This window comes from Cucurbita moschata, unplaced genomic scaffold, assembly GCF_002738365.1.
Source record: "Cucurbita moschata cultivar Rifu unplaced genomic scaffold, Cmos_1.0 Cmo_Scf00007, whole genome shotgun sequence".
In the NCBI taxonomy this organism is placed as follows: Eukaryota; Viridiplantae; Streptophyta; class Magnoliopsida; order Cucurbitales; family Cucurbitaceae; genus Cucurbita; species Cucurbita moschata.
This window is the reverse complement of record NW_019268523.1, coordinates 3,036,071-3,059,637: the sequence shown is the minus strand read 5'-3', so window position 1 is coordinate 3,059,637 and position 23,567 is coordinate 3,036,071. Positions and strand designations below refer to the sequence as shown.

General features: G+C 37.6%; 6 protein-coding genes across 18 annotated transcripts; 3 read left to right on the top strand and 3 right to left on the bottom strand.

Moving 5' to 3' along the window:
- Positions 1–6: 6 nt before the first annotated feature.
- On the bottom strand, positions 7–3,714 carry LOC111445425 (serine carboxypeptidase-like 42). Of its 2 annotated transcripts, XM_023083788.1 has the most exons (10): positions 3,627–3,714; positions 3,119–3,367; positions 2,892–2,999; positions 2,721–2,813; positions 2,543–2,635; positions 1,309–1,394; positions 963–1,241; positions 687–820; positions 495–587; positions 7–421 (listed from the first exon to the last, which is right to left on the bottom strand). In XM_023083788.1, the coding sequence occupies exons 2-10, from the start codon at positions 3,363–3,365 to the stop codon at positions 136–138; spliced, it is 1,419 nt and encodes a 472-aa protein (XP_022939556.1). In that variant the 5' UTR covers positions 3,366–3,367; positions 3,627–3,714; the 3' UTR covers positions 7–135. The 2 variants fall into 2 exon arrangements, with proteins under 2 accessions (XP_022939556.1, XP_022939555.1); XM_023083787.1 differs by lacking the exon at positions 3,627–3,714 and having other exon boundaries at positions 3,119–3,502.
- Positions 3,554–6,470, bottom strand: LOC111445430. Of its 3 annotated transcripts, none has more exons than XM_023083803.1 (6): positions 6,027–6,470; positions 5,843–5,913; positions 5,586–5,761; positions 4,768–4,876; positions 4,284–4,568; positions 3,554–3,736 (listed from the first exon to the last, which is right to left on the bottom strand). In XM_023083803.1, the coding sequence occupies exons 1-6, from the start codon at positions 6,295–6,297 to the stop codon at positions 3,656–3,658; spliced, it is 993 nt and encodes a 330-aa protein (XP_022939571.1). In that variant the 5' UTR covers positions 6,298–6,470; the 3' UTR covers positions 3,554–3,655. The 3 variants fall into 3 exon arrangements, with proteins under 3 accessions (XP_022939571.1, XP_022939573.1, XP_022939572.1); XM_023083805.1 differs by having other exon boundaries at positions 3,633–3,740; positions 6,027–6,467; XM_023083804.1 differs by lacking the exon at positions 3,554–3,736 and having other exon boundaries at positions 4,100–4,568; positions 6,027–6,466.
- A 57-nt stretch (positions 6,471–6,527) lies between these two features.
- Positions 6,528–13,000, top strand: LOC111445424 (vacuolar protein sorting-associated protein 45 homolog). 2 transcript variants are annotated; one of them, XM_023083786.1, is made up of 14 exons: positions 6,530–6,935; positions 7,108–7,309; positions 7,420–7,499; positions 8,303–8,530; positions 8,726–8,851; positions 8,931–9,011; positions 9,089–9,230; positions 9,320–9,498; positions 10,309–10,464; positions 11,088–11,195; positions 11,289–11,410; positions 11,745–11,876; positions 11,973–12,072; positions 12,776–13,000. In XM_023083786.1, exons 1-13 carry the CDS (start codon positions 6,570–6,572, stop codon positions 12,031–12,033), a joined length of 1,983 nt encoding a protein of 660 aa, XP_022939554.1. In that variant the 5' UTR covers positions 6,530–6,569; the 3' UTR covers positions 12,034–12,072; positions 12,776–13,000. The 2 variants fall into 2 exon arrangements, with proteins under 2 accessions (XP_022939553.1, XP_022939554.1); XM_023083785.1 differs by lacking the exon at positions 12,776–13,000 and having other exon boundaries at positions 6,528–6,935; positions 11,742–11,876; positions 11,973–12,228.
- LOC111445426 (protein LAZ1 homolog 1-like) lies at positions 12,859–17,873 on the top strand. Of its 4 annotated transcripts, none has more exons than XM_023083791.1 (9): positions 12,859–13,108; positions 14,296–14,520; positions 14,888–14,944; positions 15,164–15,272; positions 15,532–15,716; positions 15,810–15,898; positions 16,096–16,351; positions 16,788–17,033; positions 17,127–17,873. In XM_023083791.1, exons 2-9 carry the CDS (start codon positions 14,305–14,307, stop codon positions 17,388–17,390), a joined length of 1,422 nt encoding a protein of 473 aa, XP_022939559.1. In that variant the 5' UTR covers positions 12,859–13,108; positions 14,296–14,304; the 3' UTR covers positions 17,391–17,873. The 4 variants fall into 4 exon arrangements, with proteins under 4 accessions (XP_022939559.1, XP_022939558.1, XP_022939557.1 ...); XM_023083790.1 differs by having other exon boundaries at positions 12,859–13,156; positions 14,156–14,520; XM_023083789.1 differs by having other exon boundaries at positions 12,860–13,156.
- A 1,135-nt stretch (positions 17,874–19,008) lies between these two features.
- LOC111445489 (pathogen-related protein-like) lies at positions 19,009–22,206 on the top strand. 4 transcript variants are annotated; one of them, XM_023083901.1, is made up of 6 exons: positions 19,010–19,317; positions 19,437–19,569; positions 19,643–19,941; positions 20,015–20,154; positions 21,748–21,798; positions 22,092–22,206. In XM_023083901.1, the coding sequence occupies exons 1-5, from the start codon at positions 19,189–19,191 to the stop codon at positions 21,749–21,751; spliced, it is 705 nt and encodes a 234-aa protein (XP_022939669.1). In that variant the 5' UTR covers positions 19,010–19,188; the 3' UTR covers positions 21,752–21,798; positions 22,092–22,206. The 4 variants fall into 4 exon arrangements, with proteins under 4 accessions (XP_022939667.1, XP_022939669.1, XP_022939668.1 ...); XM_023083899.1 differs by lacking the exons at positions 21,748–21,798; positions 22,092–22,206 and adding an exon at positions 21,521–21,621 and having other exon boundaries at positions 19,009–19,317; XM_023083900.1 differs by lacking the exons at positions 21,748–21,798; positions 22,092–22,206 and adding an exon at positions 21,296–21,386.
- LOC111445490 (glycolipid transfer protein 3-like) lies at positions 20,928–22,418 on the bottom strand. 3 transcript variants are annotated; one of them, XM_023083904.1, is made up of 6 exons: positions 22,122–22,418; positions 21,975–22,030; positions 21,766–21,896; positions 21,549–21,684; positions 21,321–21,464; positions 20,928–21,242 (listed from the first exon to the last, which is right to left on the bottom strand). In XM_023083904.1, the coding sequence occupies exons 1-6, from the start codon at positions 22,276–22,278 to the stop codon at positions 21,207–21,209; spliced, it is 660 nt and encodes a 219-aa protein (XP_022939672.1). In that variant the 5' UTR covers positions 22,279–22,418; the 3' UTR covers positions 20,928–21,206. The 3 variants fall into 3 exon arrangements, with proteins under 3 accessions (XP_022939672.1, XP_022939671.1, XP_022939674.1); XM_023083903.1 differs by having other exon boundaries at positions 20,928–21,231; XM_023083906.1 differs by lacking the exons at positions 21,975–22,030; positions 22,122–22,418 and having other exon boundaries at positions 20,928–21,240; positions 21,766–21,946.
- Positions 22,419–23,567: the final 1,149 nt, after the last annotated feature.

The following is a 23,567-nucleotide window of genomic DNA, read 5'->3' as shown; positions in this document are numbered from 1 at the left end:
GGAAACTAAATCAATGAGTTGGGAGCTTTTCATTATTTCTAAACAAAATCTTGCATTACATTCCACTCTTTCCATTATCATTAACCCAACCCAATCAAACCAAATCAAACACGTTCACGTTTAATTTGTTTTGTTTCAATCGTCGATGGAAGGGCGGGTAGAATTGAGCAGCCTCCTCCCTCTTACAAATGAAGAGAACAAATGCAGAGCTCTTGAGGGCTGAGCGTAGGGCACCATATGAGCTGCCCCACGCACCGTTGCGTATGTCAGTATATTACCGTACTCGATGGCCCAGCCCCCGACTTGGCCCTTGTGAAACCAAGCTCCGTAGGGTACTGTGATCTTGAATTTAAGGTCATGAGCCAACTCTCGGACTAGCGTCCTAGACCCCATCAATGGCACCACTGAATCCTCATCCCCACTGTGCGTGTTCATTCATTCATTTATTCACCATTCTCAACGTTCAAAGTTTAAATAGAAAGTTCAAAACGTACCTGAAGATCCAAATCGGGATGTGGTTTTGGATTATTCTCTTCAGCGCGGGAAGCATGTTGATGTTCGTATCATTGTAATTATAATCTACTAAGCTGCTCAAAAGCACCAACAATCAAGATTTCGGCTGTGTTCATGGCATAACTATTATGATGTAATATGGATGCCAAAAAAGAGAATGTGGGCTTACTTACTCACTGCACATGAACCATTGATGAGGCAAGTTAGTACGATTAGCATGAAGAGCCTTTTGAACTTCTGGTAAATTGAAATAGAAACGCCTTTCTTGGGTCATGCACACATCAATTCCCATGCTTATTTTAGTCGCCTGCAAAACGAACCAAACCGAACCACTCATTACAATCTCGACACCAACTTAGAGTCTCAACTGATTAAAACATTAGAGGTTCAAATCACTACAGACCCACATATCGATGCACTAAAAGAAAACAAAAACAGCATAAACGAACCAGTTTCTTCAATCTCAGCTCTTGCTGGACAATGGAGGGGTAGCAGACATCCAAAAGAACATCGTAGGTGTTTATGTACTCGCTAACAATACCGTTGGCGTCGGCGATGGCTTGGATGCAGGATTTGGTTACATTGTGTGGAGTAGTCAACAGATAATCATCAAAATCACAGTCTCTATTGATTGCAAACCAAACCTCGTCGGAAATCATGCCATGAGACCAAAAGAACTCGTAGGTTGCTGGGACATCCCTGTCCAGATTAAGTAATGGGTTCCCAAGCTGCAGGTACCATTACAAAAGTAAGTTGAATTCAAAAAGTAATGGTTTTGGAGTTCATTGTTCTTACAGCAACTCCCTTGATATTGAACTTGAAGCCCTTTGAGTGAATGTTATAGTCCAGCATTGCTTCAGCTAGCTGAGGAATGTAATGGCCTGCATCAAATCAATATCTTCTCTCTTTCACATTTTTCCCACTTCTTTCTAACCTTCCGAATAAACTAAAATTAAGTTACGAATGTTCATTCTCCGATTGTCGATTTAGTCTTCATACTTAGAAAGTTCAAGATGGAATTTTGAACTTTGAATTTGTGAATGGTATTGAACAAGTTTTTAAATTTAGTTCAGATATGTCACATGATCATGGTTTTAGTCGCTAGTTTTCATTTTGATTCCTATATCAAAATGTTACATTTTTATCATTAAATATTTATTTCAAAATATTATACCTATGTATTGAAGTTCTTAATTTTGTTTTTATTTGGACTTTTTTTTTCTAGAAATTCGGATCTTGGGTGTTAATGTCTATTAGTTAATTTTAAAAAATTACTAATTAATTTTTATTAATTTTCTATCACTATTAAAATTAATAAAAAAAAATTCAATTTTTTTTGTTAAGTTCAAATAATAAAAGTGAGAATTAGTTAAAATTCGAAGTAAAGCGTAAAATATTGAAATTTAAATACCAAATAAAAACAAAACTTAGATTTCAAACCAAAAACTCAAATCTCAAGGCCTAAAAAGAGTAATTTCTCCTTAAAAAACAAGTTCAATAATTAAATAGTTTAATTTTCTTTTAAAAAATAAAGATATCATATAAATACGAACGAAAATGTAACCGTCCAAGCCCACCGCTAGCCAATATTGTTCTTTTTGGGCTTTCCCTTTTGGACTTCCCCACCGGCTTTTAAAATGCGTAAGGTTTCTACACCTGTATAAGAAATGTTTCATCCCACATCGATTGGAGATAGTAATGAGTGGCAGCAAGGATACTAGGCTCTGAAGGGGGTAGATTATAAGATCCCACATCGGTTGGAGAGAGGAACGATTGCTAGTGAGGATGCTGGGCCCAAAAGAGGGTGGATTGTGAGATCCCACATCGGTTGGAAAGAGGAACAAAACATTTTTTTACAAGGGTGTGAAAACCTTATCCTAGCAGACGCATTTTAAAAACCTCGAGGGAAAACTCGAAAGGAAAAGTCCCAAAAAGATAATATTTGCTAGTAGTGGGCTTGGGCCATTCCAGAAAACGAACTAAATTTATAATTTAATAATAATAATAAAAAAAAAGTATAGAGAATGACCTGCATAACTTTCTCCTGTGAGGAAAAATGAGCTATCTCTGAAAGCTGGAAACTTGTCATACCATTTCAACATAAAGGTGAGCATGTCCCTGGCTGCACAGATCCAATCTCTCTATATTTAATCTTTAATCAAACAAAATCTAAATTAAATTAACCTCTAAACTATAGGAATTAGAACCTGTGGAGTCATCACCACAAGTGTAGTCTGACGTTGTGTTTGAGTATGACCATCCTACCCCCACAGGAGACTCCACAAACAGCAGATTCGAGGCTATCAAAGTCAATTCACCATATCATTCAGATTCTTTCAATATTTAAAAGAAGAAGAAGAAGAAAACTAAAGCACTACCTTTATTCCAGGACATGGAGTTTCTTCGAAGGCCTCGGCCATCACCTCTGGGATAAAAGGGCCCCAACTCTGTAAAGGCACCCCCACCAACAGACGAGCAACCTGGACCTGCATTGGCCTTTCAACAATTTAATATCCTCCCCAAGTTTGATTCTATCAGTATAACAGAATGGCCTTTCAAGATCTAATCATATCATATACTAAACCAGTTCTAAACCAAACCAGACCTCCATTGAGCCAGAGAGTGAGGGGCAGGAGATGGGGATCTTTCTGAGCTTCAGCAAAATAGTAAAACAAACTTCTTCCCGCGTCGACGTCGACATCGACGTAACCTGCAAATTGTCTAAAATTGACCGATGGTTGGCCGGGGAGCCTCCCGACGAGATCCTCGACCGGGAACCCCTGCGTGGCCACCCACAAGGCAATGAAAAAGCACCCCCAAGCAGCCCCAAGAGTTCTTCTCCCCCGCTCCATCCCTCCCAACAGCCTCATTAGTGCTCAAAACCTACTACCCTGTGTTGAGTATATATTGTACTCCAAAAGAGAGTTATAGATAATTTTCTAATGGAGCTGGCTATGAAAAAGGTAATACACATGGGATTTTTATAAGGATATAATGACAACAATAGGTGCATGCAGACACTGCTTTCGATCACCCCACGCACCAACCCCTGCCCTTCTTTTAACTTAAAATTTTCATTTGCACCTAATACACCATTTATTTAATCACCATACCTTCAAATTCGTAAAGATGATGAAATGGGTCAATAAAGCAGAAAGTAAAAAGCTATCTTTTTAGGCTTTTTCCTTGAGCTACGGCCTCCAATCCTCTTACAATTGTATGACTTCCTAACACACCAAAAACAGAAAAGTTAAGTGAAAAACAACAAGAAATAAATGAGTAAAATGATGCATATTTTTGGTAACTAAGTACAGTGCATGTAATGAATAAGTGAAGTCACGAAGATAGTATAGAAACAGCATATTGTTAGAAAGCTAAAGGTGTCGACAAAAGGAGCCGTTTTTCATTCATCACGCGGGTAAAGAGACTGATTGGTCGTTTTCTAGCAGGGACCAAACCAGGAGTGCCTCAGTCAATGCCATTACAGTACAGATAAAGTTTCATAATTCAACCAATACAATCAGAACAATTTGACAACAAATAAGTATAATACATGCATATCAATGTTCATGTTGACCAGACCAACTCAATCCAAAAACTATTAAGCGTTTATCTTACAAAATTTGTATTCAAAATGTGTTTAGATAGAGAATAGCATTAAAAACGAATCATACGTTCATAAGATAATAATTACTAGTTTACTATACACCGACACCTTGAATTTCGACCAAAATTTGATTGCATTATCAGTAATCAGAATACAGTCTAACCAAGCGTAATGAATCGAAAGGAGTCTCTAAACGCCACTCTCTTTGTTTTTTGCTTAGTGGTCTTCCTTTTCCTGCCTTCTCTCTATTTATCCTCACATCTGCTAAACCCCAAACGCAGCACCTTGTTTCTATGTTGAATGACACAAGCTTGAAAATGCCATCACTCTCAGAGGACGAACTGGGTGTAACTACATCGTTCGTGTATTTCACATACATTGCTCTTTCTTTGAACCGATCCAGCTCATCGGGAATCCGAACGACGCGTTCAACACCAGGAGATGAGACCTTATAATGTTGGAAGGATTAAAATCCATTTAGACCCAAAAGCTAACAGAGTAGAGCAACTCTCTTTTGCTCTTGTCAAGTGGGAAACTAAATTGAATAATGTAAGTGAAAATCTTCTTCTAATTGCTAAAGATAGATTGGTTGATGATATAGAAAAAAAAGAAACGAGGGAATTTGAGCAAGGAAACAGGCAGCATACCTCTAAAGATATGTTCTCTGGCACGGTTTTAGAAAGCTCTGCTTCATCCAATCGTGCTCGATATCTTGAAGAGAAAGCCTCGATATCTTCCATCCTGGGGGAACCCGATCTGAGGTGCATTGTTGGGAATTAGAACCTAGGAAATGGTACTCAGTCTTACCAAGAACGCATGCACCAACAGTAAACTTGGGATAACATGTAAAATATAACACATTTTCATATGCTTAAAGTAGACTTCAACTCGAAACGTCCTTAATATCTGGAAATCCTTCGAATTAATGTGATAATTCAAGCAATAAGGAGTTCGAAGAAATCCGATTCTTCTCTGAGTCGAGTTGTGAATACGGGTCAGTGAGAACACTAATATCAGAAGGAAAACTTGAAGCCAAAAGGTAATTAATGGCTCTCTTGATTTACTTGAAAGCAAAAGGCATCTCCATTTCCAGCTTAAAAGATAGGTACAGGTTGAACTCGTATTGGATCTAACCCATATGAAGCGGCTGAACTCGTATAAGAGCTTGTTTGAAATGATTTTTCAAGTGTTTACAAACATATTTTTAAGCTCTTAGAAAGTCATTCCAAACACGTCCGTCTTAAATCTCTAACGTGAACTCTCTCCCTTAATTTGTGAGCAAGCGAAATCTACGATTAGAAATCCTAATATTTTCTAATATCAACATCACTCAAACAATCCGTTTGAGAAAGAAGGAGCTAGCAGACGGCATTTCATTCTTAAGAAAGCAGCAACAAGAAGTTATTATCTTACAAGAAAACCAAAACCACAGTCTAATATGTGTTCATAGAATGTAAAAACTTACTTGTTAGAAAGCTTTTCAATACGCACTTGAACAGTGGAATTAGAGACTGTTTTGAAAGCATAAATCTTCAAGTCGCCATCAAATGAAAGAATAACCTCTTCAGCCATAGCCAGTGCTTCTTTATCCCACCATGTCCCAGCAAGGGAAATTCCACCTCCTTCCCCGCCATCCCCTACCTTCAAATCAAATTATCAAATCCAGAATTTCAGTTAAGATTTCCAACACAATATCTCCATGTTTAGAGGCAAGAATCTTACATAGACTTCAGCATTATCCTCCATAAACTCTTCTTCAAAGTAATCTTCGCCATCATCGTCCATTATCTCATCTACGCAATCAAGAAAGTTCCCCGAAATTTACTCATTCCAAGACCAGTCTAAACTAGGATTCAATAGAAACTAGAGGAATAAATTGAGCGAAGGTTTTATTAATGGATCTTACCGTCTTCAAGTTCGTCGAGAAGTTCATCGTCTTCTTCGTCCTCCGACACTTCCTCGACGATGTTTCGTTTGATAACTGGCTCTGATTCTGAGTTTTTCTTTCTGGCATGAAGTAATAAGGGATTGTTCGACGTAGATGGAAACCGATGGCCAACAAATGGGAAGGGAAGATTTCTCGGCGAGATTAAGGACGAACGGAAGCCACTCTGTGGAAGGATTGATGAAATTGGAACTGCAGAGAGTCTGAAATTACGGACAGTAATCATGACCATCACTTCTCTTAACGGAGGAAACTGGAAAACTGGGAATGATGAAGCTCACAACAGACAGCTGCTATGGCGGCCGCTCCGCAGAGGCGCAATCCAACAAATGGGGATAATTGCATGTCAATTCAACTATATGTTTCGATTATACTTCTCGTCTATAATTTTTTTTAAAATTTAAATCCTTAAATATTAAAACTCACGATTCATTATATACCAGAAGATTAATTATATTTGGAATGTGAAATTTGGGTAATTGTCACAATAATCTCGTACTTTAAATGGAAAAAAAAAAAAGAAAAAAAAGGAAAAAGGTTAATTCTACTTTCGGAAAAGCGGGAAAGATTGAACAAGAAGGTGCGTGTTTGGCGACCATCTTGATCGGCAACTTCCCAACTGACTGTCCATTTTCGATTTCATCCCTCGTCGGTCGTCGCAGATCTGAGACCTTCCTTCTTGCCTTCTATCTGCATTTGCGATTCCACTTCATTGCCACCGCATTCACTAGTTTTGGTGCCGGATTCACGACTGTTAATTTTGAGACCTACGAGCTGAAAATGGTGCTGATATCGGTCGTTCGGGATTATATCAACAAGATGTTGCAGGACATCTCCGGCATGAAGGTTTTCATCCTCGATTCTCAGACGGTATGCGCCATCGTGTTCATTACATTCCTTCAACCTTCTTTCTGATGTGTATTATGGAATCCTAGAGCCTGATAACGTGCCCTGTGTAGTTTTTGTATATGATTTCTTCGATCTCTATCATTCACAGTGCAGAATAATGATAAATTTTGATTGTTATTGCTTTTGGTTTCAGGTTAGTGTCGTTAGTGTGGCGTACTCACAGTCGGAGCTTCTTCAGAAAGAAGTGTTTCTGGTTGAATTGGTAGATACCATATCGATGTCAAGAGAATCCATGTATCATCTGAAAGCGGTTTGCTTTCTCAGGCCTACATCAGAGAATATACAGCTTTTACGTCGTCAGCTAGCCAATTCTAGATTTGGGGAGTATCACCTTTGTGAGTTTTTCATTTCTTTTATGGATTTCGAACTTGTGTAAGTAACTTTGTGACTCTGTAATGATCTTCCATTGATACGTTAATCATTCTTCTGTGTATCTGAATTACAGTTTTCTCCAACATTTTGAAGGAAACTCAGATTCATATACTAGCTGATTCAGACGAGCAGGATGTTGTGCAGCAAGTTGTGGTAATTTTTCTTCTTACAGAAATTATTAACAAATTTGTGATGTCCCACGTTGGTTGGGGAGGAGAACAGAACACCCTTTAAAAGGGTGTGGAAATCTTCCCCTAGAAGAAGCCTTTTAAAGCTTTGAAGGGAAGCCCGAAAGGAAAAACCCAAAGAGAAAAATATCTACTAGCAGTGGGCCTGGGTCGTTACAAATGGTATCAGAGCTAGATACCGGTTGTTCCCTGAAGGGGTAGACACGAGACGGTGTGCTAGTAAGGACGCTGGGCCCCAAAGGGAAGTGGATTTAGCACAGGGGTCCCACATCCTTTGGAGAAAGGAACGAGTGCCAGCGAGGACACTGGGCCCCGAAGGGGGTGGATTGTGATGTCCCACGTTGGTTGAGGAGGAGAACACCTCCCCCTAGAAGATGCATTTTATAGTCTTGAGGGGAAGCCTGAAAAGGAAATCCCAAAGAGAACAATATCTGCTAGGTGGGCCTCGGTCGTTACAAAATTCGTGCTATTATATGTGGATGAGATCAGGGAAGATTAATCCAGATTAAGTTCGTAAGTAAAATAGTATCATGGAATCATGGTTCTTCTCGGTCGTACCATGTCAAAGAGACGGTTAGGTTATCAATGGCATGAACCTTCTTATATGTGTCATTGATCCTGCTCACTAGCCTTATTATAGATCTCCATTCTCTACTCATCCTGTTCATCATTTGAAATAGCTGGTTTGCATGAGTTTTATATTGTACTGAATTCCCATGTTAGCTTTAATTGTGATAATCACATATAACTATCAAACGAACCATGCAGGAATTTTATGGCGATTTCATGGCCATTGATCCTTATCATTTCACTTTAAATATGGCATCAAACCACATATACATGATCCCGGCAGTTGTTGATCCTCCAAGTTTGCAACATTTCTGTGACCGAGTTGTAGATGGCCTTGCAGCACTTTTCTTGGCGTTAAAACAAAGACCTGTCATTCGGTACCAAAGGACTTCTGATGTTGCCAAGAGGATAGCACAGGAAACATCAGTACGTAATTTCTTACTATTATAAGTTGCATTTTCTTACTTTAATTTGTTAGTTAACCCGTTCGTATTTATATTCGAACTCTAGAAGCGGTGTCGTGACTTCAGATTTGTACTTTTTTTATTTTTTTATTTTAGGCTTTATTATCACAAGTTCAAGGGTCACAATCTTTAAATTTGATTGTTTCTGATGTACCAGAAACTTATGTATCAGCAAGAAAGTGGTCTGTTCGATTTTCGAAGAACAGAAGTCTCCCCTTTGTTGCTGGTAATTGATAGGAGGGATGACCCGCTGACTCCCCTGCTGAATCAATGGACGTATCAGGTATTGGGATCACAAAAGTTACTCTTTGCTTTGTTGTTACTACATGATGGTGTTGGTTATTCATAGTTATGTTTTCTAGGCAATGGTTCATGAATTGTTAGGTATTCAAGACAATAAAGTGGACTTGAAAAGCATTGGGAAATCTTCAAAGGATCATCAGGTATAAAGCTCACTCTTCTACTCTGCACTAATATGCATTTTCTATTGGACAATTAAACATATTCAAGATAAACGCAGGAGGTTGTGCTATCATCAGAGCAAGATTCGTTTTATAAAGCTAATATGTACAATAATTTTGGAGAAATTGGAATGAATATCAAGAAGTTGGTGGATGATTTTCAGCAAATTGCCAAAAGTAACCAGAACATTCAGACAATAGGTGAAATTCTTTGTAGGTATTTGTGACGTATCAACTACGGGGGGGAAATTGCGTCACGAAATTGTTTTTTGTTGCTTTGTTTTGTGTAGAGGACATGGCCAAGTTCGTTGACAATTATCCAGAGTACCGAAAAATGCATGGTAATGTTTCGAAACATGTGACATTGGTGACAGAGTTGAGTAAAATAGTTGAGGAGCGAAAGCTTATGTTCGTTTCACAGACAGAACAGGAATTGGCTTGCAATGGTGGGCAAATGGCTGCTTTTGAGGTTATAATATTTTCTCCATCGTGAATATGCCATGCATTTTTCTCTCTCATATCTGTACAACGTTGAAATCATGATATAGTCCCATATTCATGTTTTGCTCGACATCCATTTTAGTAGTTTTCTTAGCACGATACTTGAGAACTATAATCTGGTTCTTCTATTTTTCTGGGAAGGCAACTGGATTGCTGTTTCATTATTATATAATTTCATAATTTTCGTGGATCTATGATAAGATCATTTATTTATAACGGTATGGTATACAAAGTCAACAGATCTCACTTAATAAACAAAAATATAGGATTATTTATGGCTACACAAACCGTTGAGGATAGTTCTAGATCTAGGCCAAGACAAACTATTGTAGGGGATTTGTTGAAACCATTAAATTCAGAATATGGTAAAATGGCTCTTGGGTGGGGAATTGTGCCTTTAATGGGTGTTGCGATGGGTCTATTTACGATATTCCTATCTATTATTTTAGAGATTTATAATTCTTTCGTATACATGATGCAAAAAATAAATATCATGTGAGTTATCTTTTTTTTTTTTCCCCAATGTTACAAGAATAGTATACATTAAATTTTGAGGAAGTTATTATGATTGAAACAAATTTTATTAAATATTAGATGTTCCTTGTTTTTGATTTCATAGTTCTAACTTGTAACATCTCTGCAACATTTTTTTTCTTATGTGCCCATGAGCTATCTGTAAAAAGTTTGGAACTCCCAACAATAGCGTGGAACTATTGATGAGCTATGAGATTGTTAGTTGTTACTTTCAGCATGACCACCTCTGCTCTTTGCTTTTCAGGCGGTAACAAGTCTTTTGAACAATGAGAGTACTTCTGATATAGACCGCATGCGCTTAGTTATGTTATATGCCTTACGCTATGAGAAGGAGAGCCCTGTCCAACTGATGCAGCTTTTCAATAAATTGGCTTCTTGTTCTGCCAAATATAAAAAAGGGGTACTCTATACACTTAAGCACCATTTTCAACACTTTTTTTTTTCTACTTCTTGTAACGGCTCAGGCCCACCGCTAGCAAATATTGTCTTCTTTGGGCTTTCCCTTTTGAGCTTTCCCTCAAGCTTTAAAATGCGTCTCCTAGGGAAAGGACACCCTTATAAAAAGGTGTTTCTTTCTCCTCCCCAACCAATGTGGGATATCACAATCCACCCCCCTTCAGGGCCCAGTGTCCTCGCTAGCACTCGTTCCTTTTCCTCACTGGTACATCGCCCGGAGCCTGGCTTTGATACCATCTGTAACAGCTCAGGCTCACCGCTAGCAAGTATTGTCCTTTTAGGCTTTCTCTTTCGGACTTCCCCTCATGGCTTTAAAATGCGTCTGCTAAGGAAATGTTTCCAAGGGTGTTTCGTTCTCCTCCCCAATCAATGTAGGATATCATAAAAGATTTAAACATGCTCGATTATGTTATGGTTATTATGTACACTATGTGGATTCATGATATCTCTGTGTTTGTAAGAAGCTAGTTATTCTTTGGCCAGACTATTATGATAATATTGTTCACATACTTCTATTCTTAGCTAGTCTTCAATCATCTTGATATGCTCAACAACATGGTATGACAGCTTATACAGTTTCTTTTAAAACAAGCTGGTGTTGATAAGCGAACGGGCGATCTTTATGGAAATCGAGATCTTTTGAATATTGCCCGTAACATGGCTCGTGGATTAAAGGTATGCTGGAAGCTTTTATAAAAGAAATACATAATTTAAACTTGTTTTGTAGTTTAGGGTGCTTATATACTGTTCTCTTCACTTCTGTTTTAGGGGGTTGAGAACGTTTACACTCAGCATCAACCTCTTGTCGTCCAGACTATGGAAAGTATAATCAAGGGACGATTGAGAGATGTTGACTATCCGTTCGTTGGAAATCACTTTCAGCAAGGAAGGTTTGTTGTTAGTGTGAGCGTGTGTCTAACCGGATAACAGTTAATTGATCTATTACATATAAAAGTATTCCGTTTTGTGTCTAACAAGTTCATGCATTTTTTAAAAAGGTCAAATAGGCCAAGGACTTATTATACACAATCGAAAACGTGAGTGTCTATCAGATACTTTCTAAAATTCAAAGATCAAATAGACACAAACTTGAAAGTTCACAGTCCATCGACCTAGCATGACTTCTAAAAACGAGAATACGATGATCATCTTAGTATTTTTCCTTCTTCAACTTTCGTTAAATTTTATGAATTGAAGTTGGCTAGCTACTTTGTTATGAAGCAGGCCACAAGAAGTCATAATTTTTATCGTCGGCGGGACGACATATGAGGAGTCACGTTCTGTAGCCTTACAAAACTCGACTACTTCTGGAATACGTTTTATACTGGGCGGTTCTGTTGTTCTAAACTCTAGGAGGTAAGCAATGAATCTCCTACCAACTATATAATCGTAATGCCTTTACGAACACCTTGAGCTAGTCGTTATTTTTCGTGATGTCACCATTTGGCGCAGGTTTTTGAAGGACTTGGAAGAAGCTCAGCGTAAATCTCGTTCGAGCGCCACGGTGATTTGAATCTCAACATCCTCCAAAGTAACCATTTCCAACAATCAGGTCAATCTTAATCTTCTGCTCATAGTAGAACAAATCTAAATGTCCCATTTGTGGCATATACAAAAATCCCTCATTCTTTTTTGTATTTTTTCGAAACAATATAATATAATTGAGATGTTAGCATCTAGAGATATAGATTATGCAATGTTAACTAAATTTTGTTATTCATATCCCATATTAATTATGAAAATGCTTTTATCATATTTTAAATAAAAGGGTATCTAGGTTGATTGAGAATAAATGTTTATATATAATCGTGAATAAATTTATTATTAGAATTAATTTAAATAATTGAATTGTACTAATTATCATTTCAATAGTCGATAGTCAATTTTTTGTCCCTATAATCATTTTATAATAAAAAAAGTATATTTTAATTGTTGAATATTTTATTTTTGTATCATATATTAATTATACTTTATGAAAATTGCATGACAAGATACGATAGTTAATTGTATATAAATAAAATAATCAAATGATTATAAATAAAATAATCAAATGATAATGACGGAAGATATTTTTTTAATTATAAAAGCTAAGAATGACGCAGAATGAGTAATTTAGAGGTCAATTTTTGAAATATATTTAAATAATTCCCTTAAATTATTTCCTTTTCGACCCTGCCTACGTAGGTAGGCGACAACTATGATACCTATTTTGTCTTGCTCACTGATGACGTGGATTTACAAATAATTCCATGTAGCCACGTCACACGTTTGCGGCTTCCCCCGTAACTCCGTTGCCTATAAAGCAAACTGGTCGTCCACGTCTTCGAGGCAGCTAAAGACGGGAAACTTCTACCCGGGACGGCCCATCGGCGCTTTCTCCCTCACCTGTGGGTCCCGGGGGGGTTGCCTTCAATCGACGGCTGAAATTCTAACTTCTTCACCGACTTCGTCATTTTAGTCGTTTCGATTTCGTTCTTCGTCGTCAAACACGTTTCCGATTGCAGAACCATCTTCCGATTTCCTCATTTCTGTTGTGTTTACCATACCGACGCTTTATATTACCTCCGGCGAATTCATTTTCTGCCGAGGTATTAATCGCTTAACGCTGAACTTTCCACGGGAGATCTCCTCCGCAGGTTTGAATGGATATTCTCTATCCTCTCTCGTTTCCTGTGAAATGTTGTGGTTGTATTTCGTTTGACGTTAGTTTTAGCTTTTAAGGTCGTTATTTGCTGGTTGATTGGTGTTTTAGGGTTTAAATCCTGTGTTGACTTCTGAAACTTGATATGATTATCCTGTGCGCCCGGCTAGGAAGTTAGCAATGCAGTCCTCTAATTTACAATTATTTAATACTATACTCGAAGCATCTTTTGTTATTGAGGTGGATTTTTCAGTATCTATCAGTAATTGGAATCTTCTTTGTCCCGGTTGAAGACTACGCTGTATGAGACTGCTAGTTATCGTGTAAGCTTGTTCTGTAGATCTTAATTTTGTAGTCTTGATGGTCACTTGCAATGTTGAATCACGCATGCGGTCATTTTTGAGTTCACTTATGATCATTGCTTGAAATATCATATGCATTCTAATTTGTGAGTGATGATTGCTTTTGCGCACCACCGACTTACCTTGATCATATTACAACTAAAGATATTGATTTATTTTCCTTGGGAATCTGAATGCTGCCGAAATACTACATTCCTAGTGTAGGGGACTACACTGGCTTGGACGTGGAGGGAAATTGTGATTAGAAGTATTTCCTTACTATTACTGGTTAAATATACACATAGGGGGAGTTGATATTACTTCAAAGCATGTTAGTGTAGCCGGTTTGTCTAACGTTCTTATATTTGTGTCTTCTCCCATGGTTTTTTGTCCTAGTCGTCTTATTCATTTTCTGGGTATGAGAATCCGGATGGTTGCTGATTCCTGATGTTTATTCAGAACGTTTTGACTTTGTAGGCCTAGTGTATATTGTTTGATGGGGTTCTTCAACCTTTATAATTTTATATCTACATTCTTAGAAGTTCAAAATATTTTCTTTCATAAGCTGGACCTTTCTGGAGTGCACTGAAGCCTCAAGATAACTTATTCCTGGCGAATCTGTATTCTTTTTTTTTTTTTTTTACTTTTGCAAGGGCTTGATGCGGTTTTCTCTGAGATCTCAAACTAGGAGTGATCTGGAAGAAAAAATAATAGTAGAATAAGACATTGAAAGATTGGTTGATGAGTTAGCCTTGATCGAGCACATTCCTAGTTAACCAGTTTCTTTAAACAGTTTTGCTTGATGGGATGGAGGATGTTCTTCTACACTCTGTTTATTCTCTTCAATATGGTTGAATCCTCCAGTAGATCAGGGAAGATGTGGTTACTGAATCTAAGCACCGAAGCAGCTCCTAACTTCAGCTGGACAATTTTCAGTGCTGGTGTATTCGTCATTGTTGCACTTGTTCTTTCCACACTTCTCATCATTGAGCATTTAGCTTCTTATAATCAGCCAGAGGTCTGTTGTGTTCCTTCATTTGATTGGATTTCCAAAGGACTAGTTATATTATCTTCTGTGAAATTCTTGAACGCTTCTACTTTGCTGCTTGGGTGGGAATACATCCCCATGTCCAATCATACTCACTGTTGATGTCTAATCATATATCTGACCAAAATTATAACATTGGTTACATAGATGTCAAACAACACATGTTGTGTGAAGAATGAAGCTAATTTGAGTTTTACTTCTTTGAATTTCATAGTGTAGGGGCTATACATAAACTTGTGCGTTTTCTCATGTTTTGCTTACTTTGAGAGATGATACTATCAATAGTATATTTATTTTTTTGGCACTGCCGTTGATTGAAAGATTACCTTTCTTTCAGGAACAGAAGTTTCTGATTGGTCTTATACTGATGGTTCCTGTTTACTCTCTAGAATCGGTGAGAGGAACACTACTTCCCTTTTTCTTTACATCCTTCATTTATTTGTTTGATTTTTAATTTATTATAATTGCTCCATTTATTATATTTTTTAAAGAAGAGGATCTGGTTTTTGTTGGCACGAGAACTTTCTGAATGTATTTAATTTGAATTTGACATTTTTCTACTTTTTGTTCCAGTATTTATTCATTTATTATTATTATTATTATTTTGCTGCAGTTCCTGTCTTTGTTAAATTCAAATGGTGCATTCAATTGGGAAGTGATACGGGACTGCTATGAGGCTTTTGCATTATATTGCTTTGAAAGATACCTTATTGCTTGCTTGGGTACGTTTATCATACTGCAATTATGTTCGTTGGTGTTTTTTTCTCCCGCTGCAGGTTGTCCAAACATTTTTGGTGCTACCCATTTTCTTTTCTTTGTGCTAATTATAAGGCTCTTTATTTCCACCTTCATTTGCACGTGTTAGTTGTAGTATGTACTGTGAGATATAAAATGTTTTGATGGGTGATTAACTCATTTTACAAGATTAGTTTAATGCCCTCAAATAATGCTGAAAATTTTACAATTTTTATGTGGTTGAAGGTGGTGAGAAACGTACACTTGAATTCATGGAAAGTCAGACTGTTTTTGATTCTGATACACCTCTTTTGGCGGAAAAATATGCATATGGGGTTGTAGAACATCCTTTTCCCTTAAATTGCCTCGTAAGGGATTGGTATCTTGGTTCTGACTTCTATCATGCGGTTAAAATTGGTATCGTTCAATATGTATGTGATCATTCTTTTTCTCTCTCTTTCTTTTGAAAGAAGTATGTTTTGTCAAATTCATATCATGGTTTTGATCCTTGATTGACATCTCAGATGATATTGAAGATGATATGTGCTCTCCTAGCTATGATTCTTGAAAGTTTCGGGGTCTATGGAGAAGGAAAGTTTAACTGGAGATATGGGTATGTGCCCTGATTTACTTTTGTGGATATTTTAAACCTTTTAACATCACAGATACCTTATGATCTCGATTGACTATAATGCAGACAAATGTAGTCGAACCTCTCTTCTGGATTTAGATGTTTGTGAACTTCTAGTTCTAACGTACTTTTCCAAGGCTTTGTGCATTGATTTGACCAGTCTCTCTTACGTTCTACAGCTATCCCTATTTGGCGGTTGTACTTAATTTTAGTCAATCGTGGGCCCTGTATTGTCTTCTCCAATTCTATTCTGTCACAAAGGACAAATTGGAATCAATTAAACCATTGGCGAAGTTTCTTGTGTTCAAGTCGATCGTTTTCCTCACTTGGTGGCAAGGTGTTGCCGTTGCCTTTCTTTTCTCAGTAGGAGCTTTTAAAGGGTCCTTGGCTCGCGAGCTAAAGACGCGCATACAAGATTACCTCATATGCATTGAGGTGAGCTGAGACTATATTTCTTGCCCATTTGCTCCATAAATCTTACAGTAGTGCTTTTAGGCTTGCCCTTCACATTATTTCGTTCTTTTCTTGGGAGGATTGATAAATTTAACTTATCTTCAATCCGTACTTGGAAGATTAAGATGTCATTGGAGTTGAAACTTATCAAGAGTATGGGTACTAGCTGATGTTTGATTAGGACGCTTGGGTATCATTTTAAAAAGTGAACCATCTGTACATTCAGGAGGAAGGAGGAAACTTTTTTAAGGCCTATTTGAGGGTTGTTCGATAATTTTCTCGGTTATCCCATATGGATCATGTGGCTGATACTCCATGTGATCTGAAATTAAGCGAGTTTGATTGTCAAAGAGTGTTAAATCTCTCGTTATATTATATTGCAATAACTTATTTTGTTTTCTCATTTCATCTCATTCAGATGGGTATTGCTGCCGTCGCACATGTTTACACCTTTCCAGCAGTACCTTATAAACGTGGAGAAAGATGTGTTCGTAATGTTGAGGTGCTAACCGACTACGCATCCTTAGGAACGCCACCTGATCCAGAGGAGGTTAGAGACTCCGAACGAATAACCAAAATACGCTTGGGTCGCCATGACGAGAGAGAGAAGCGTTTGAGTTTTCCCCAGAGTGTTCGAGATGTTGTAATTGGAAGCGGCGAAATTGTAAGACCCAACCTTATTCTTTCTAATCCTGCCATGGCTTCTCATTTTATTTGTGAGCATTGATAAGTCCTCCGTGACTTTGTTCCGCATCAGATTGTCGATGACATGAAGTATACAGTCACACACGTCGTAGAACCAGTCGAAAGGGGTATTTCAAAACTTAACAAAACGATCAATCGGTTCTCTGAAAATGTTAAACGGCATCAAGAACAGCGGAAGAGTGCGAAGGACGATAGTTATCTGATTCCTTTGAAGTCCTGGTCGAGAGAATTTTCTGAAGTTGAAGAAAATGTTACTCAAGGCAGCTTCAGTGACAGTGGAATATCCAATGGTAAGAGACAAAGAATTGGCAGATAAGATGGCATTGGTGTATTAAGTAAGTAATGTAAATCATGGGAACCCATATGTTGGCATGATTATTAACCATGCTGATGTTCTTAGTTTAGAAAAAGGAATCGACGGCGGGGACGTTAGCTTGCTAAACTTACCGGCCCTTGCCCCCTGTCGAGCTAACCCTTAACCCAAACTCAATCAAATTAGCTTCAGACACGTGAGGAAACAAGAAAAAGGAATCGACGGCGGTGTTCTGTGGGAAAGATGTGGTGACTTTTTAGCCATCGATCTAAGTAAGCTCTTCTCTTTCCTCGTGGCCATTGTTTGGCTCCAAAATTTGCTTTCATGCAATGTTGCTCTCTCTCTCTCTCTCTCTCTCTGGTTCTCAGGTTGATATTTTGATTTATTTTCTGGCATTTCTGGATTGTATCAAACATAATTGACACCAAAGTACAGTGATATTTATGCATTTTGGCTGAAAATAGTAAATTGAGGTGTATCCATGAATTGTAACTATCTATGGAATTCAGATTCGGCACTTGATAGTCCTGACATTCTCGGGCACTTGATAGTCCTGACATTCTCGGGCACTTGATAGTCCTGACATTCTCGTGCAACATGGTCACGTTACTTACTTCTTCCTTCTTAAAAGTGAAGACTATATACATAGATTAACATGAGCCTTTTCGACATGTTTTATTTCACTCACAATCATCTCATAATTTTTTTTAATAGGTCATTCAATATAGAATTATTGAGCCACTAAGCCACTAAAAAGAAAGATGAACTCGTTAGTATAGAAGCCACCAAAAAGAAAGATCCTCTAATTTAAATGTGATATTTATTTATTCATGTATCCTTTTTTATTCGAGTATTACATAAATAAAAAATGTTGTACTAGGTAGGTTAGCTTTTATTTATTTATTTATTATTATTATAATATTTTACAAGAAAGCAAAATATTTAAAAATATGGTTAATTAAAATTGCAACGACATTGTGGTCTATTCTTTTTTTATTATTTGTCCCAAATCAAATACGTAACTAAAATATGATGCAAAATGAATATTTCTGAAAGCTAGGTCAGAGATTTCCTCCACGAACATTATGAATCCAAACTTGGAGAAGGGAAGGGAAGGGGAAAATGAGTTTGCCACCTTACACTACCTGAACTTGTTCTTATTATATACTCCCAATGAGTCTAAAAAAATCATTTTTTTTATTAAATTTTTTATAAACACGATTAATTCACATCATATTTTTAATCAAAAGATTAGACATTTGGATTTCCACATCCACGTCGGTTTGGAATTATTTTTCAAAAAAATTATAAATAAAATTGTGAGTGGTTGTTCCAAATCATAATTTTTATATTTAATTATACCAATTTCTTGAAAATGACCTGTACCTAAACCCTTTTGAGAAAATTCAATCTTAAATTACTTTTTAAAGGGTTAAAAAATGTTTTTAATTTTTTTTTAAATATGAATCATTTGGATAAGATTCTCAAAAACAAAATTATAACAATTTTTTAATTAAAAAAAAAATCGTATATTCATTCAATTTCCGTGGTCGTCGGCGAAAAGCCAGACATTTGGTTGGTGAATCCAAAAAGGAGACACAAAAACACATCACTTGAAATTAACAATGAAATTTCAAACTTCGAAAGGTTGCAGTGAGGCCATGGATTATGTCAGTGATGATCTCACGAACACCGCCATTGGAAGCAACCATCTTCCCTTTCGTTGTTCTCCGTCGTTATATAACCCGCCATTGCCCTCTTACTCACCACCCAAATCCGCCCCCAAATCCTTGATTTCACAATGGCCTCTGGGGATGAGAAGTATCGCTCGCTTTTGCGTGGAGATGAAGAGAAGAACACCAAATGGAGATTTGGGGTTCCTCCTAACTACGATGTTGTCAACAAGCTCTTCGAAGAAGAGCGGACTAATGTAATTTCTTTCTCTGTTTTCTTGGATTGAACTGTTTTGATCTGTTTCCATTAGGGTTTTAATTGTGAAAGGGTGTGATTTCCTTTTAAGCTTTTGATTTATAAGTTTCACTGTGGAAGGTATGGCCTGTTGGATCACTTGAAGAGAGAGTGCAAAGCCTGGTGAAGAATTTTGAGATGGAAATGTTCCATAAGATATCAACCACTGATTTCAGAACAATAGATTTAAACAAGTTTACTTTCTGTCTCAATGGTATGAACAATAGATTCAAACAAGTTTATTTCATCTAATTGATGATAAACTAAACAAAACAATGATTTCTCAGGAAGAAAGCCTTTAAGTATTGAAGAAACTAGTAAACTGGGAGGTTACAATCCCTTCCTTCAGACCTCCATCCCTGAGGAGTATAGGTACTATAATGCTGCAAAGGAGACTGCTGCATCTTCTCACCAAGCTTTCACTGCCACGTTCCCTCGAGGTTTTGCTCTCGAGATTATCCAAGTTTATTCAGGGCCTCCTGATATTGTGTTCAAGTTTAGGCATTGGGGATACATGGAGGGAGCTTTTAAAAGCCATGCCCCCACTGGGGAGAGAATTGAATTCTTTGGAGTTGCCATTTTTAAGGTAGGATCCAACTTCAATGAGCTTGTATGTTACTGTTTTTGGCTTGTTCTTATTGAAGTTTTTGATGAACCAGGTGAATGAGAATGATATAATTTTGGGGGTGGAGTTCTTTTTTGACCCAGGGGAATTGCTTGGGAAACTCATGAAAGGTCCTTGCTTGGATGGCTCGGTTGAAAAGGCGGTTTCGAGCTGCCCTATCTTGAGAAACACAGGGTAGAGTTTTAAGTTATGGTTCGATATTTCATCTTCTCTTTATCTATTGCCTGGCATTACAAGTATATCATGAAGTAATGAAGCATACAAATGTAACCATATGTTTACCTTCTAGTTGGAATAAAGCTCTATCTCTTTCATGTTCCTTTTTCTTTGTCACATTCTCTTGTTGACACTGTCAGTTTTCCCCCCTTTTTTCCCCAACTGAAGTACTGAAGTCAGTGATTAAATGCAAAATTTCTATGCTAGTTTAGTTTTTGATACAGTTTTGCTTAGAAACAAAGATTACAAACTGCCCTTTTGGGCAAGGATTCGGTAACCACATTCTGCATCGTTCATGTAAGATTCCACATCGGTAGGAGAATAGAACGAAACATTTTTATAAGGGTGTGGAAACCTCTCCCTAGAAGACCCGTTTTAAAAACCTTGAGGGGAAGCCCAAAAAGGAAAGCCCAAAGAGGACAATATCTCCTAGCGGTGAGCTTAGGCTGTTACAAATGGTATCAGAGCCAGACACCGGATGATGTGCAACGAGGAGGTTAAGCCAAGCCCCAAAGGCAGGTGGACACGAGGCGGTGTGCTAGCAAGGATGTTGGCCTTGAAAGGAGGTGGATTATGAGATCCCACACCAGTTGGGGAGGAGAACGGAGCATTCTTTATAAGGGTGTGGAACCCTCTTCCTAGCGTACACGTTTTAAAACTCAAAGAAGACAATACCGGCTAGCAGCGGGCTTGGGCTTGGGCTGTTATATAATGATTTTGTAGACATTGGCTAAACAGAAAACACCATATATTATGCAATTCAAGATTACAGATTCGACTCGAGGCCTAGTAATTCTACAAATTACATGACAAACCTACCTATTACATCTGTATGAAACAGAAAGACCACAAGTGTATGCATACAATACCTGCACCAAGTTTGGATGGAAAACAAGGAAAATTTCCTATGATACGCGTATGACAGTGTATTTACATGTAAGAAAATGTAAATGAAACAAAGAGAACTCAAAACTTGTGAAACTGTTCTTCTTTTGTCCCTTGGTCTCGCTCTATGCAGACTTCAAGCGATCTAACCTGTACAGTCTCTAGAAGAAACAAAACATTCTCAGTACTAAACTTTCATTGAATTGATTTACAGTACTGAAAGTAATACTTGAGTTTACCAGAATAGAATGGATATCTTCTAGAAAAGGCGAGAGCCTGGAAATGAAGGAGTCAATTTCCTCCGAAAGGGTGTCGTTTTTTTTGTCTTTGGCCATTAGAAGATTAGCAAAGGTTTCGCTATCAGGCACAAGTTTCAGGGCTATCTGCAAGAACCATAGTACTCTTCTTGTTTATACAAAACTACCATGATCTAATTCAGAAAGCAGCAGATGAAGAAGTAGAATTACTTTGAAAGCAGCAGATGATATCCATCCATGCCATGGCTTAAGAGTGAGGCTATACGCTTCCTCTACTGCTTGCTCCATGCTCATCCTAGGCTCTTCTTTTAACTTCTGCAATAAGGACACTATAAAATCCAGGGACCTAAATCACAGTAAAACTCCATAATCAGTGTTATATCTCATCTCTTTTCTCTTTTGTTCACAGGTGAATGAATGAAGCTACCTTGTCAGCCACAGAAACGCTCTGCTACAGCTGGTGAGCTTCCTAGTACTTCCTTCATTTGTCTCTTTCTTAAGAATTTCTACCATATTTGAATACATGGAAGGATCGGACTCATATATGCTCTCCAACCTCTGCATTTCAGACAACGAAACTATAAGGAATAGACACAGAGAGAGAGAGATTTATGCCACTTCTGATGCTGTTTATACCTGAATATTCTGATGAATGTCTTGTCTTAGAACAGTCATTGTCGGTCCTACCTTATCTGCAGCAAAAAAGAACCAAACCAATCTCATTTAACAGAAACATGTCCTGTCTGTCTACAGTTCTCAAGACAAGCAGAAATTGAGAGGTACCAAGAAATTGAAGGATCAAATTGCAAACAGAGAGGAAGGGCTTGGTGGGTATGTCAGAAGCGGCATGATCAACAGGTTTGAACTGAGCCAACACTGAAAGCTCTGCAGTTGCAGACCTCATTTCAGGTTCCTTTTCCACTTCTCTCTTTCTCTTCATATATATAAGCTTCTTGTGGTTTCTTCACTTCTTGTGGTTTTCTGTACTGAATCTTCTTATAAAGGAGGGACCTTTCTTTCTCCTTCTTCTTCTTGTGCTTCTCTGCTGCTTCAGAAAATTCCCCAACAGGCTAAAGCTCTGGGCTGAGCTCTCTGTAAAGTTCCCCTTTATATATTCATTTATCTTTTGATTAAAGAATGCTTTCAAATTTATGAAATGTTGATGGTGACTGCAGGTTTGACCTCTATTATCAGTAACCTCCCTGATTAAATAATTGTTTGAATCTGTAACAGGACTTTTAAGATTAATAAATCTCATCCAGTTCGCCTTCCGGTTCATCAAATACCGTGAAATTCCACATCGGTTGGGAAAGAGAACGAAACATTCTTTACAAGGGTGTGTAAACCTCTCTCTAGCAGACGTGTTTTAAAAACTTTGAAGGAAAGCACGAATGGAAAGCCCAAAGAGGACAATATATGTTAGTGGTAGGCCGTTACAAATGGTATCAGAGCTAGAGATCGAGTGATGTGTCATCGAGGAGGCTGAGCCCCGAAAGGGGGTGGACACGAGGCGGTGTGCCAACGGGACATTAGATCTCAAAGGGGGTGGATTTGAGGGGTACCACATTGATTGGTAAAGGAAACGAGTGTCAACGAAGACGTTGGGCCCCGAAGGGGGTGGATTGTGAGATCCTACGTCGGGTTATTAAAGACAATATCTGCTAGTAATGGATTTGGACCATTATTAAACACTTTTTTTTTTTTAATTATTATTCAATTCATAGTTGAAATAAATTTGAACTTTTTGGGGAAAAAAAAAAGCAATAAATGATATGAAAAAAGGTTATCCAAATTATATCACGTTCCCATAAAGATGATGCTGCTATGGCCATGCTTCCCATGGATATCACCAAAATATTCATTCGGATAATTATAACCGTCGCAAAAAAAATATCAATAACTTTAATTTTAGAACGATTTTCACAATTTAATAAGGAATGTTTTGTTCTCCCTTTAGATCTCACACTCCACCCACTTGAAATCTAGCGTTCACATACACTCCTTGGTGTCTGGCTCTGATACCATTTGTAACCGCTCAAGCCCACCGTTAGTAGATATTATCTGCTTAAGTCCGTTACGTATCATCATCAGCCTCACAGTTTTAAAACGTGTCTATTAGAAAAAAAGTTTCTACCCCTTCCTAAAAAAATGATTTGTCCCCTCTACGAATGTATGAGAGGTGAGATTTCACATATTCTATTTTATTTAAAAAAAAAAAAAAAAAAAAAA

What these genes read in the sequence shown, in the direction of transcription:
- LOC111445489 (XM_023083899.1), top strand. Translation starts at nt 19,189, where the DNA reads ATGGCCTCTGGGGATGAGAAGTATCGCTCGCTTTTGCGTGGAGATGAA. An exon ending in TTGGAGTTGCCATTTTTAAG is followed by an intron (nt 19,942 to 20,014) that starts GTAGGATCCAAC and finishes TTGATGAACCAG; the next exon opens with GTGAATGAGAATGATATAAT. An exon ending in CCTATCTTGAGAAACACAGG is followed by an intron (nt 20,155 to 21,520) that starts GTAGAGTTTTAA and finishes GATCTAATTCAG; the next exon opens with AAAGCAGCAGATGAAGAAGT.
- LOC111445490 (XM_023083903.1), bottom strand. Translation starts at nt 22,278, where the DNA reads ATGAAGAGAAAGAGAGAAGTGGAAAAGGAACCTGAAATGAGGTCTGCA. An exon ending in ACATTCATCAGAATATTCAG is followed by an intron (nt 21,897 to 21,974) that starts GTATAAACAGCA and finishes TCTGAAATGCAG; the next exon opens with AGGTTGGAGAGCATATATGA. An exon ending in AAGATATCCATTCTATTCTG is followed by an intron (nt 21,232 to 21,320) that starts GTAAACTCAAGT and finishes GAGACTGTACAG; the next exon opens with GTTAGATCGCTTGAAGTCTG.
- LOC111445426 (XM_023083791.1), top strand. Translation starts at nt 14,305, where the DNA reads ATGGGATGGAGGATGTTCTTCTACACTCTGTTTATTCTCTTCAATATG. An exon ending in ATACCTTATTGCTTGCTTGG is followed by an intron (nt 15,273 to 15,531) that starts GTACGTTTATCA and finishes ATGTGGTTGAAG; the next exon opens with GTGGTGAGAAACGTACACTT. An exon ending in AAGTTTAACTGGAGATATGG is followed by an intron (nt 15,899 to 16,095) that starts GTATGTGCCCTG and finishes TACGTTCTACAG; the next exon opens with CTATCCCTATTTGGCGGTTG.
- LOC111445425 (XM_023083787.1), bottom strand. Translation starts at nt 3,383, where the DNA reads ATGAGGCTGTTGGGAGGGATGGAGCGGGGGAGAAGAACTCTTGGGGCT. An exon ending in TTGTGGTGATGACTCCACAG is followed by an intron (nt 2,636 to 2,720) that starts GTTCTAATTCCT and finishes GGATCTGTGCAG; the next exon opens with CCAGGGACATGCTCACCTTT. An exon ending in ATCCCGATTTGGATCTTCAG is followed by an intron (nt 422 to 494) that starts GTACGTTTTGAA and finishes GAACACGCACAG; the next exon opens with TGGGGATGAGGATTCAGTGG.
- LOC111445430 (XM_023083803.1), bottom strand. Translation starts at nt 6,297, where the DNA reads ATGGTCATGATTACTGTCCGTAATTTCAGACTCTCTGCAGTTCCAATT. An exon ending in TCTCGACGAACTTGAAGACG is followed by an intron (nt 5,914 to 6,026) that starts GTAAGATCCATT and finishes TTGATTGCGTAG; the next exon opens with ATGAGATAATGGACGATGAT. An exon ending in CAGAGAACATATCTTTAGAG is followed by an intron (nt 4,569 to 4,767) that starts GTATGCTGCCTG and finishes CAACATTATAAG; the next exon opens with GTCTCATCTCCTGGTGTTGA.
- LOC111445424 (XM_023083785.1), top strand. Translation starts at nt 6,570, where the DNA reads ATGGAAAAAAAAAAAAGAAAAAAAAGGAAAAAGGTTAATTCTACTTTC. An exon ending in TCATCCTCGATTCTCAGACG is followed by an intron (nt 6,936 to 7,107) that starts GTATGCGCCATC and finishes TTTTGGTTTCAG; the next exon opens with GTTAGTGTCGTTAGTGTGGC. An exon ending in AATCACTTTCAGCAAGGAAG is followed by an intron (nt 11,411 to 11,741) that starts GTTTGTTGTTAG and finishes TTTGTTATGAAG; the next exon opens with CAGGCCACAAGAAGTCATAA.